The following is a 12,867-nucleotide window of genomic DNA, read 5'->3' as shown; positions in this document are numbered from 1 at the left end:
GAGCCCTGCAGCCATTTGATCAGCATAAGAATTTAGTACCCTGTCTGGCCTGGATGCTTTCCATGGGTTCACCCTCGTAAAGGATGCTTTCACGTCAGCCTCAGAGACTGAAGTCATAGGATCATTGGGGTAGTGGGAGTTTGTGATGTTTCCTCCATATTTTGATTGTCAAAGCCAAGATGCAAGGCATTGAGCTCACCTGTGACCTGTCAGGGTTCTCTCACCCATACGTCTGTAGACACCAGAAGGAAGTTTATGTGCCCAATGACAGACAGATTGCTGCGCAGCGCGCTCTGAACCAAAGGAAAAGGTTTGAGAAGGATTTATATTTTCCCATTAAGATAACAATTAATATCACTTCAAGACTGTATGTTTGGTAATTACTAATAATGGATCAAATAATGGATTTGAGTCTTCGGAACAATCATTTGGTGTTGTACAAAAGCTACTCAAACTCCCAATGCTGGCATGTCTTCTTTGTGGTTGCATCCATTTGTTGGGCCTAGGATAGATCTTCAGTAAGGAACATGAAGCTTTCCACTGCTGACCCCTTGATGAGACCTACTGGTCAGCAAAATATATCAGTTAGTGCAACTCTATTACTCTGGGCTTTCTGGAGTTCGGAGTTCAACTATAAGGAGCTTGTATGTTCTTCCCGTGAGTACGTGGGTTTCTTCCCACAGATGTAAGACATACCGGTTAGTAGGTTAATTGGTCATTGTAGATTGTCCTGTGATTAGGCTGGGGTTAACTGCTGAGATGTGCAGCTCATTGGCCCAGACGGATCTGATCCGTGCTGTATCTTTAAATCAATAAATAATTGACAATAGACAATAGACAATAGGTGCAGAAGTAGACCTTTCGGCCCTTAGAGCCTGCACCACCATTTTGAGATCATGGCTGATCAACTACTAACAATACCCGGTTCCTGCCTTGTCCCCATATCCCTTGATTCCCCTATCCATAAGATACCTATCTAGCTCCTCCTTGAAAGCATCCAGAGAATTGGCCTCCACTACCTTCCGAGGCAGTGCATTCCAGACCCCCACAACTCTCTGGGAGAAGAAGTTTTTCCTTAACTCTGTCCTCAATGACCTACCCCTTATTCTCAAACCATGCCCTCTGGTACTGGACTCTCCCTGCATCTGGAACATATTTCCTGCCTCTATCTTGTCCAATCCCTTAATAATCTTACAAGTTTCAATCAGATCCCCTCTCAATCTCCTTAATTCCAGCATGTACAAGCCCAGTCTCTCTAACCTCTCTGCGTAAGACAGTCCAGACATCCCAGGAATTAACCTCGTGAATCTACGCTGCACTTCCTCTACAGCCAGGATGTCCTTCCTTAACCCTGGAGACCAAAGCTGTACACAATACTCAAGGTGTGGTCTCACCAGGGCTCTGTACAAATGCAAGAGGATTTCCTTGCTCTTGTACTCAATCCCCTTTGTAATAAAGGCCAACATTCCATTAGCCTTCTTCACTGCCTGCTGCACTTGCTCATTCACCTTCAGTGACTGATGAACAAGGACTCCTAGATCTCTTTGTATTTCTCCCTTACCTAACTCTACACTGTTCAGATAATAATCTGCCTTCCTGTTCTTACTCCCAAAGTGGATAACCTCACACTTATTCACATTAAACATCATCTGCCAAGTATCTGCCCACCCACCCAGCCTATCCAAGTCACCCTGAATTCTCCTAACATCCTCATCACATGTCACACTGCCACCCAGCTTAGTATCATCAGCTTTTATCATTAGATTTGTAGATAATGTAATGGCACAATTGTAATGGGGGCTTCAATATGTAAGGGGTTGGGAAAACCAGCTTGGTGTTGGATCACAAAATATGGAATTTGTTGAATATCTACGAGACGGCTTTTTAGGGCAGCTTGTGCTTGAGCCGACTCAGGGAAAGGCCATCTTAGAATGCGAGTTGTGTAATAATGCAGATCTTATTTGGGAGCTTAACGTAAAGGAATCCTAAAGGTAGTGATCATAATATGATTGAATTCAGACTGCAGTTTGAGAGGGAGAAGCACAAGTCACATGTATCAGTATCGCAATGGAATAAAGGGAATTACAGAGGCATGAGAGAGGAGCTTGCCCAGGTGGATTGGAGGAGGATACTGGTGGGGATGACGGCAGAGCGGAGATGGCTGAAGTTTCTGGGAAAAGTTCACAAGGCGCAGGATAGACATATCCCACAGAGGAAGAAGTTCTCAAATGACAGGGGTAAACAACCGTGGCTGACAAAGGAAGCTAAGGACTGCATAAAAGCCAAGGAAAAGGCATGTAAGGTAGCAAAAGTGAGTGAAAAGCTGGGAGACTGGGAAACTTTTAAAATCCAACAAAAAGCAACTAAAAAGCTATAAGAAGGGAAAAGATGAAAAATGAGGTCAATAATATAAAATAAAATACCAAAAGTATTTTCAGTTATGTAAAAAGAGAGGTGAGAGTTGATACTGGACCACTGGAAAATGATGCTGGTGAGGTAGTAATGGGGGACAAAGAAATGGCAGATGAACCTAATGGGTACTTTGCATCTGTCTTCACTGTGGAAGTCACTAGCAGTGTGCTAAGAAGAAAGGAAAGCAAAAGAAAGGAAATTATATGTCAGTTAGCCTAACCTAAGTGGTTGGAAAAGTGTTGAATTTATTATTAAGGATGAGGTTTCAAGGTACTTAGAGACTAATGATAAAATAAGTCAAAGTCGGCATGGTTTCTGTAAAGGTTTCTTGCTTTCTTGCTCAACAAATCTGTTAGAGTTCTTCAAGGAAGTAACAAGCAGGGTGGACGAAATGGATATCATTTACCTGGATTTTCAGAAGGCATTTGATTAGGTGCCACACATGAGGCTGCTTAACAAGATAAAATCCTGTGATGTTACAGGAAAGATACTGGCATGGATAGAGGAATGGCTGACAAATAGGAGGCAGTGAGTGGAAATAAAGGGGGCCTTTTCTGGTTGACTGCTAGAGACTAGTGATGTTCCTCAGGGGTCAGTATTGGCACCGCTACTTTTCACATTCTTTGTCAGTGATTTAGAAAATGGAATTGATGATTTTGTGGCAAAGTTTGTGGATGATACGAAGATTGGAGGAGGCTTAGGTAGTGCTAAGAAAGCAATGCGATTGCAGAAGGACTTAGACAAATTGGAAAAATGGGCAAAAAAGTGGCAGATGGAATACAGTGTTGGGAAATGTATGATGATGTATTTTGGTAAAAGCAACAATAGTCCGGACTATTATCTAAATGGGGAGAAGGTTCAACATCAGAGGTGCAGAGGGACTTAGGAGTCCTCGTACAAGACTCCCAGAAGATTAATTTACAGGTTGAGTCTGGGGTAAAGAATGTAACTGTAATGTTGGTATTCATTTCAAGGTAAATGGAATATAAAAGCAAGGAGATAATGCTGAGCCTTCATTAGATACCAGCCAGATAGCAGCAGTACAGTACAATGATATAAAGTTATCATAAGTGACAGAAGTAAGTAAATAGTGCAAGAATGCAATAACGAGAAACACGCACAGCACACTGGAGGCACTCAGCAAGTTGGGCAGCATCCGTGGAAACAAACACTGTCCGTGACTGCTCGTTTCCACGGATGCTGCCCGACCTGCTGAACTCCAGCGTGCTGTGCGTGTTGCTTTGACCCCAGCATCGGCAGAGTATTTTGTGTTTTGGAATAACGAGGAAGTGTTCTTGGGTTTGGAAATCCGATGTTGGAGAGGAAGAAGCTGCTTCTGAATCCGGTTCCTGAATTTTCTCTCAGATGACAGTAATGAGAAGAGGGCTCATTCATTCAGGGCTCTGTTCAGTTGTCTTATAACTGGGGCACAGAAGCTGTCCTCAGGTCTGGTGGTATCTGCTTTCAGGCTTTTGTATCTTCTGCCCAATAGGAGAGTGGAGAGACAGCATGTCCAGGCAATGTGAGGCCTTTAATGATACTGGCTGTTTTACCGAGGCAGTGAGAAGTGCAGATGGAGTCCATGGAGGGGAGGCTGGTTTCCGTGATGTGAAGGAGCTCTCTGCAGTTTCTTGCCAAGCAGTTGCCGTACCAAGCTGTGGTGTATTTGAACCCAAGGAAGCCACAGAAGGGTGGGATTTTGATGAAGAGAGGTGTACAGTATGTACAGAGATGTTTGAAGATGGCAATACAGGTGGCAGCAGACTTAGGAAGGTGGACAGTATACGTTACTAGTCTTCAGTAGTCTGGACACCGTGTACAGAAGGAATGATTCAGGGTTTTGTTTGAAATGTCAGCAAATCCTTTTGTCCAGCAGCTGGTTCCAGTTCCTCCAGCAGATGGTTCTCCTGTTTCCCACGTCTGCAATCTCTTGTGCCTCCACAAATACAGAACAAAGAACACTACAGGCCCCTCAGCCCACGATGTTGTGTCAATCTCTTAACCTTCTGTCCTACATAGGCCTCCATTTTTCTAGCATGCATAGAGCTATCTAAGAGCTATCTAACCCTCAGCAGCAGGACTGCGTGCAGTTCTGGTGACCAAGCACCAGGAAGGATATGATGGCCCTGGAGAGGTTATGGTGGAGAGTCACCTGGATGTTGCTGGTTCTTCCTGGACTGGAGGAGGTTAAAGGGGGACGTAAATGAGGTGTTTCTGAGGGGAATGGATCAGGTTGATTGCAAGGATACATAAAGCTAGAAGAACTAGATTTAGGGTAAGGGAGAAACAATTTGGAGAGGATTGTTGCGGGACCTTCTTCACCCAGAGAGTGGTCAGTGCCTGAAACACACTGCTGGAGAGAAAAGACTGAAAGATAATGAGGAGAGTTTGACTCTTTGAGTGAAGGAGGATGAGAGGTGACTTGATAGAGACGTACAAGATGATGAGAGGCATAGATGGAGTAGGCAGCTGGAGACATTTTTCCAAGACAGAATCAGGATCAGGTTTATTATCACTGCTGATCTGTATGTTGTCACTGCTGGCTGATATGAGGGGGCATACTTTTAAGGTGATTAGAAGAAAGTATAGGGAGGATGGCAGAGGTAATTTTTTACACCCTCCTGGGGTGGTGGTAGAGGCAGATATATTAGGGATATTTAAAAGCTGACACAACATCCAAAGGGCCTGTACTGTGCAGAAATGTTTTATATTCTATAAAGATTGGCTTTATTTGTTACATATAGATTGTAATATCAAAACATATGGTGAAATGTGTAGTTTGCATCAATGACTAACACAGTCCAAGGGTGGCCATGCTTCCAGCACTCACAATTCACTGACTCTAACCCATACGTCTTTGTAATGTGGAAGGAAATGAGAGACTGTGGAAGCTCCTTACAGACAACAGCAGGAATTGAACCCAGGTTGCTGGCATTGTAAGGCAATATGCAAACCACTACTCTACTGTGTTGGGTGCTGGAAGCAGTGTTTCTGACAATACTTAAGAGGTACCTAGATGAACACTCAAATTGCTTCGGCACAAAAGTCTATGGACCGATCGCTGGGCAATTGTCACCATGGATGACTTGGGTCGAATGGCCTCCATCCATGCTGTGCCATTCTACAATGCTGCGATAATATCCCAATTTTATACTTACTAAACACAAGAGATTCTGCAGATGCTGGAAATCCAGAGCAACACACACACACACACACACACACACACAAAATGCTGGTGAAACTCAGGAGGTTAGGACGCATCTATGGAAAGCAATAGTTGATGTTTTGAGCCGAGACCCTTCATCAGGACTGGAAAGGAAAGGGGAGGAATGCAGAATAAGAAGGTTAAGTGAGGGAAAGGTGAAGTGATAGGTGGGAAAGGTAAAGGGCTGGAGTGGAAGGAATCTGATAGGAGAGGAGAGTGGACCATGGGAGAAAGGGAAGGAGGAAGGGAACAAGGGGCAGCGATAGGTGAGAAGAGATAAGAGGCCAGAGTGGAGAATGGAAGAGGGAAGGGGAAAGAGGAAAATTATCAGAACTCAATGTTCATGCCATCAAGTCGGAGGCAATTCGGACGGTTATTTTCATGTTATCAAGGTTATATTTACCTCTCCTTCTCAAGCCAAACTTGAAGATACAAGAGCTGGATGAGTTGGATCACAATAATTATGCCCCTTTTTTCCCAAAATTTCCTTTATTACTAATACCAGTGCTATACAATATATACAAAACAGTGACTAACACAATTACTTCAGTACAAATAGACAACAGACATTAAACCAAAATGTTCCCATCTCTATCAATGATGGCATTTACACTCCGTGCAGTCCAACGGCCCCGAGTCGCCTATAAGGTCACTGTGGACTGTGCATGTTCCTTTTCAATATTTACCCGGGCATGAACATCCCCACTAAACATTGCCAGGCAGTCTGCCTGGGGAGATCCTCCCGCCACCCATTTCCAAGACCCACAGATAGCTGTTTTTGCCAGCCCCTGGAGCAATTTAACAAGGACATCCTCATCCCTCCATGCACCCCTCCTTACTGGATGACCATATATAAATAGGGTGGGGCTAAAATGCAACCAGAAGGCGAGAAGCAGCCCATGTAAATATGCAAAAAGGGGCTGCAGCTTCACACAATCAATGTACATGTGGTACATAGTCTCTTCCAGCCCGCAGAAGTGACATGGCGGCTGGGAGATCTGTGTACAAACTAAAGAATTTATTACAAGGCACCGCTCTATGCAGCACTCTCCAGCCGAGGTCCCCAAGGTGCATGGGAAGACTTCCATTGGGGCACCCCCCCCCACGTCCAGGTGGAAAGACTGAGCGCCATGGCGTGTCGGGACGGTGGACAAGGAAGAGGAGGGTGTGGAGCAGCAGCCCATAGGGGTGCCTACTATTTGCATCCCTGAATGGGATTGTGGGTGTTGAGGAGAGGCGGCTCAAGGCAAGTGTGCCCTTAGGGGAGCTCAGCAGGCCAGGCAGCATCTATGGAAAAGAGTAAGCAGTCGACGTTTTGGGCCGAGACCCTTCCTCAGGTTGCTTGGATTTACAGCATCTGCAGATTTTCTTGTCTCATAATTATGCCCCTGTTATGAAAACTTTCCCAGGTAGTTGTGTGATCTGTTGTTTCTTTCAGAGCCTTAAAGTTCTTTGTTAAATATTAAACATTAATCCAAATATCATTCCAAGCTATTCTTCCACTGTTTCTGACTTTGATCGGAAGCTGTCATGTCTCGGAGCTGAAAAGAAAGGTTTGAAAAATAAGGTTAGAATGGACAGAAGATTAATCTGGGTGTGGCTATAGAATTGAACTTGAAGGGAAGCTGGAGGGGGACAATTAAAGGAGGTGAAAGCAGAATCCAGATCTTCAGCCATTAATGGTGAAGCTGCTGGAGTCTAGAACCAGGGGCACAGTGACTCAGCACCTGGGAGAGTATGAATGAGCACGAGTCAGCATGTTCTTGTCAAAAAAGTAGGCCATGCCCGACTGATCCAGTTGAACTCCATGGGAAGATGTGCAAAAGTGTAAACAAAAATGTAGAAACATAGAACATAACAGCACAGTACAGACCACTCAGCCCTCAATGTTGAGTCAAGACCCACACGGCCAGGTTTAGAAACAGTCATTACCCCTCAAGCATCAGGCTCTTGAACCAGAGGAGATAATTACACTGAACTGATTCCACAACCTATGGACTCGCTTTTAATGACTCCACAACTAGTGTTCTCGATATTTATTGTTTCAAAGGTACATTTAATGTCAGAGAAATGTATACAATATACATCCTGAAATTCTTTTTCTTCGCAAACAGCCACAAAAACAGAGGAGTGCCCCAGAGAATGAATGACAGTTAAATGTTAGAACCCCAAAGCCCCCCCCCCACATAAGAGGTTCTCAGACAAGCATATGCATGTGCAGAGAATGGAGGGGTATGGACATGGTATAGGCAGAAAGGATTAGTGTAGGATCTTAGCTGCTAGTTTATTTAGTTTGGCACAGCATTGAGGGCCGAATGGCCTGTTCCTGTTCCTGTTCTACGTAACTCAGCCGTACAGGCAGCGTTGTGGAGAGAGAAACAGAATTAAGTTTCAGTAACATTAGAAATTCTGCAGATGCTGGAAATCCTGAGTCATAGTCATAGAAAAGTACAGCACAGAAACAGGCCTTTTGGCCCATCTAGTCCATGCCGAAACATTTTAGCTGCCTACTTCCATCAACCTGCACTGGGACCACAGCCCTCCATACCCTACCATCCATGTACCTTTCCAAACTTCTCTTAACCATTGAAATTGAGCTTGCATGCACCACTTGTGCTGTCAGCTTTTTCCACACTCGCACCACCCTCTCAGTGAAAAGTTTCTGTTCATGTTCCCTTGAACTTTTCACCTTTTCCTTGTAACCCATGACCTCTAGTTGTTGTCCCACCAAAGCTCACGGAAAAAGCCTGCTTGTATTAACCTCATGTATACCCCTCATAATTTTGTATACCTCTATCAAATCTCCTCTCAATCTTCTACGTTCCAAGGATTAAATTTCTAACCTATTCAATCTTTTCTTATAACTCAGGTCCTCCAGACCCGGCAACATCCTCGTAAATTTTCTCTGTACTCTTTCAACCTTATTTGCATCTTTCCTGTAGGTAGGTGACCACAACTGCACACAATACTCCAAATTAGGCCTCACCAACATCTTATACAACTTCAACACAACAACTCCTATACTCAATGCATTGATTTATGAAGGCCAATGTACAAAAAATCTTTTGTTAGAAAGTAGGCATGAGTTATGTTGCAGAAAAGTCGAGGGGAGGGCAGGGAGAATAGGGTGCAGATCAAGAAAAAATGGACGACATCAAGAGGTGTCAACTGCAAGAGGCCGAAGGAGGTCTGCTAATCTGTGTAGACAGAGAAAACAGAAAATAAGAAGCCTCTTGGCTAGTGAAATGGTGGGAATTTATTGAACTTCTAGAAGACATTTGACAATCTCACAATCACCCATGAGAGAGGAGATGTTGTGGTGTCCGGCGTCTTTGAAAGATGTCAGCTGTGAATAAAGTGTGTTCCATGCCACAGAGGAAGGAGGACCTGACTGGAAGGGAAGGGGGCAGAAACCTGAATAAGGAGGTGGGGGAAGAGAAAGACTACAAGCTGGCAGGTAGTGCGTGAGACCAGGTGAGGGGGAAGGTGGGTGAGTAGGGAAGGGGGATGACGTTAGAAGCTGGGAGGTGATCAGTGGAAGAGGTAAGGGATGAAGATAAAGAAATATGATAGGAGACGAGAGTGGATCATGGGAGAAAGGGAAGGAGGAGGAATGCCAGGGGAAGGAGGTAGGCAGGTCATGAGGGTGGGGGTGGGGAAGAGAAGGGTGAGGAGGCCACCAGACTGGGGAATGGAAACTGAGAGGGCAGGGTGTGAGAAACAGCGAGGAGTGATTATTGGAAGTTGGATAATTGATGTTCATGCCATCAGGTTTGAGACAGTTTCCCCACACTTATTACATTAAACCCACACTAATCACACTTTATTCTCTCAATATTCCCATGAACTCTCCCCAGATTCTACACATGGGGGACAATTCCCCCACCAGCCCCACACATCTTTAGCACATGGGAGAAAATTGGAACACCCTGGGAAACACACACGCGGTCAGGGGGTGTGGGGTGGGGGGTGGAGACTGTGCAAACTCCACACAGACGGTGGCAGAGGTCCGGACTGAACCTGCATCACAGGGGTGGCAAGACAGCTCCCCCTAGTGGTGCCTGCTCACCAGATCCTGATCCACAGGGGACTACAGTCCCATTGCACTGCTTAATGGACCTCCCTCACAATAAGAAATAAGTATCAGCTCCCGTTTTGTGATTAAGCATCAGTAGCTCCATGCAAAATGTCCGGCATTTCCTTTACACAAAAGCCAATTTCTGGGAATGTGGATATCCTGCCCTTCCTAATCAACTAACAGCCCATATCAACAATCAAAGAACATGGAGCATTACAGCATGGTATGATGTTGTCCTGACTTTTTAACCCACTATAAGATCAACCTAACCCTTCCATCCCACATCCATGTGCCTGTCTCAGAGTCTCTTAAATGTCCCTAGTGTTTCTGCCCCTCCACGACTCCTGGCAGCGCTTTCCAGCCATGCTCCACTTTCTGTGTAAAAAATCTACCCCTGGTACACTCAGTCTCTGGTTGTCCACGTGATCAATGCCTACTATCATCCTCTGTCAAGTCACCTATCAATCTCCTTTGCTCCAAAGAAAAAAGCCCCAGCTTGCCCAATCTTTCCTCATAAGACGTGCTCGCTAGTCCAGGCAACATCCTGGCAAATCTCCTCTGCACTCTCTCTAAAGCTTCCACATCCTTCCTATAACGAGGTGACACAATACTCCAAGTGTGGTGTGACCAGGGTTTTATACAGCTGCAATACTACTTGGTGGCTCTCGAACTCAATCTCGTGACTAATGAAAGCCAATACACCATGCACCTTCTTAAGCACCCTATCAACGTGAGAGGCAACTTTGAGGGATCTATGAAAGTGGACAAGATCCTTTTAACGCGGTTAAAACTCCTGCCATTACGAACCACTTTGGAGGTTTGCCCTTCTACAGTTAAACACGATTACTCAGCTCTGAACCTGGCTTGTTCCTCTTCGCAGGTGAAGGTGTGGTTTCAAAACCGGAGGACAAAATACAAACGGCAGAAGTTGGAGGAGGAGGGTCCCGACTCTCAGCAGAAGAAGAAAGGCTCCCACCACGTCAGCCGCTGGAGGCTGGCCACCAAACAGTCCAGCCCTGAGGACATAGACGTCACCTCAGAGGACTAGGCAGGAGAGGAGCGAGTACGGAGGAGATTTACACAAATAGCATATGGACATTTCCAACAGTTTAAGGAGAACAGAGAAGAATTTTGCAGACCAACGCGTTGACGATCATTTGGGTGCCCTGAGCAAAAAAAAATGTTGTGGAGGCCAGATCTGAAAATGCACTTCGTGTCGTGGATGGAAGTGTGAGGATCTTTGCCAGTGACGTTTAACCATCCGCTGTATATACATATATAAATATATATTATATTAAAAGTTATCTGAAAACAATAAACTTTTTTAATTTATTTGATGTTCCTCTTTGAGAAGTGGCTCTTGTAAGCAGAAAAGAGGGCTACGAGATTTGAGACCTTGGTCCACTCAGCTGTCATGGTGTTGGGGGTGGGGGCGGTGGGTGGCGGTAACGAAGGAGAAGAGTTCTGGGTTTACAGACGGAAGTTGTTGCTGTATTCAGGTTGCAAGCTTGCTGTGTCCCACTGCCCACTAACAGGGACTTCCCGTGCAGGAAATGTTTGCAGAAGCCCCGATGTACGTGCAATTATGAGGGTGTCACACGTGTCATTGCAAGGTAGATGTGGTTAGTGGTTTACCCGTGACATTTCTGCGTCTTCACCCCTGCTCTTGTGAATCACCGACTGTCACTGGGACAGGGTCACTGCTCCCGCCATCCCTTAAATTCAGGACCTTATTCACAAAACGTTCGACCTGTTGGAGGTGCAGTCTAATCGATCCTCAACTCCGACACACACACACACTCACACACACACACACACACACACACACACACACACACACACACACACACACACACACACACTCACACTCACACACACACACTCACACTCACACACGCACATACACACACACTCACACACACACACTCACACACACACACTCACACGCACACACACAAACTCAGACACACACACACACAATCACACACACTCAGATACACACACACACTCACACATACACGCAGAATCAGATAGATGCTTACAGAAATAGACGCAGGTACAGACATAGACAGATACAGAGATAAACAGACATGAAACACATACAGAACATATACACAGACATAGTCAAACCCACACACAAAATACAGTCAACCACACAAATTTCACACACTCAAAAGACACAACACACATCCACACTTAGACACACACAGACCTGTGCACAGACACATGTGACTTTATGCGCACACACACACAGACTCACACTCTCACACACATACACAAACTCATACTCTCTCACACACACACACTCACACACACATACATTCACACACACACACACATGCGTGCACACATACACACACACACACACACACACACACACACACACACACACACACAACACACACTCTCTCACACACACACACACACTCACACACGCATACACACACGCGTGCACACACTCACACACACTCTCTCACACACACACACACACCCACCCATTAACGGGGATACCTATTGAGACAGCTCCTGTGGAGAATCTGGTGTTGCGGGTTAATTCTCTATGACAAGGCTTTGGTTGAACACACTCCCACTGAGCTGGACTAACGTGGGCTCCTCACTGTGATCCCAGGCTCGTTCCCCCTTCCCCGAAAGCCAACTGTAAATAGCTGTGATGTAGTTCATGATGGAGAAATGATGTGTACGTCAGAAAGTTAACAATTATTATTTTGCTTCCCCCTGCGTTCTCTGGAACCTCAGTACACGAATAAAGGATTGTAATATTTCCTATACTGCTGTTGAGTGATTTGTTGTTGATGTTGGGCTTCCCCAGTCCCCTCGCCTCTGTGCAAGGCCTTTTCCTTCTGTAGAACAACTACTCATATAGAAAATTACTATTATTATTAGAACATAGGACACTCTAGCACAGTACGGGCCCTTCGGCCAACAATGGTGCACTTTGAACCAATTCAAAGATCAATCTAACCCTTCCACATTACCCTCCATTTCTCTGTAATTTCTGTGTCTATCTAAGAGTTCCCTTTTCCCGGGGCAGAAATGGCAGCACAAGACAGCGTGATTTTAATGTGATTGGAGGGATGTCAGAGACAGGCTTTTTTTACACGGTGGGTGTGTGGAGCGCACTGCTAGGAGTGCTGGTAAAACATAGGATATA

The 12,867-nt window shown here is 45.2% G+C and overlaps 1 protein-coding gene across 1 annotated transcript in view; it reads left to right on the top strand.

The window, feature by feature from the left end:
* LOC132391979 (homeobox protein EMX1-like) overlaps positions 1-12,482 on the top strand; it is a 40,236-nt gene extending 27,754 nt beyond the window's left edge. The window contains exon 3 of the mRNA XM_059965843.1: positions 10,576-12,482. Within this exon, the coding sequence (XP_059821826.1) occupies positions 10,576-10,743 (168 nt within the window). The 3' untranslated portion in view covers positions 10,744-12,482. The remainder of the gene's footprint in view (positions 1-10,575) is intronic.
* Positions 12,483-12,867: the final 385 nt, after the last annotated feature.

This window comes from Hypanus sabinus, chromosome 3 (genome assembly GCF_030144855.1).
Source record: "Hypanus sabinus isolate sHypSab1 chromosome 3, sHypSab1.hap1, whole genome shotgun sequence".
NCBI classification, from domain to species: domain Eukaryota; kingdom Metazoa; phylum Chordata; class Chondrichthyes; order Myliobatiformes; family Dasyatidae; genus Hypanus; species Hypanus sabinus.
Note: the sequence above shows the minus strand (reverse complement) of the source record. Positions and strands in the feature narration are given on the sequence as shown.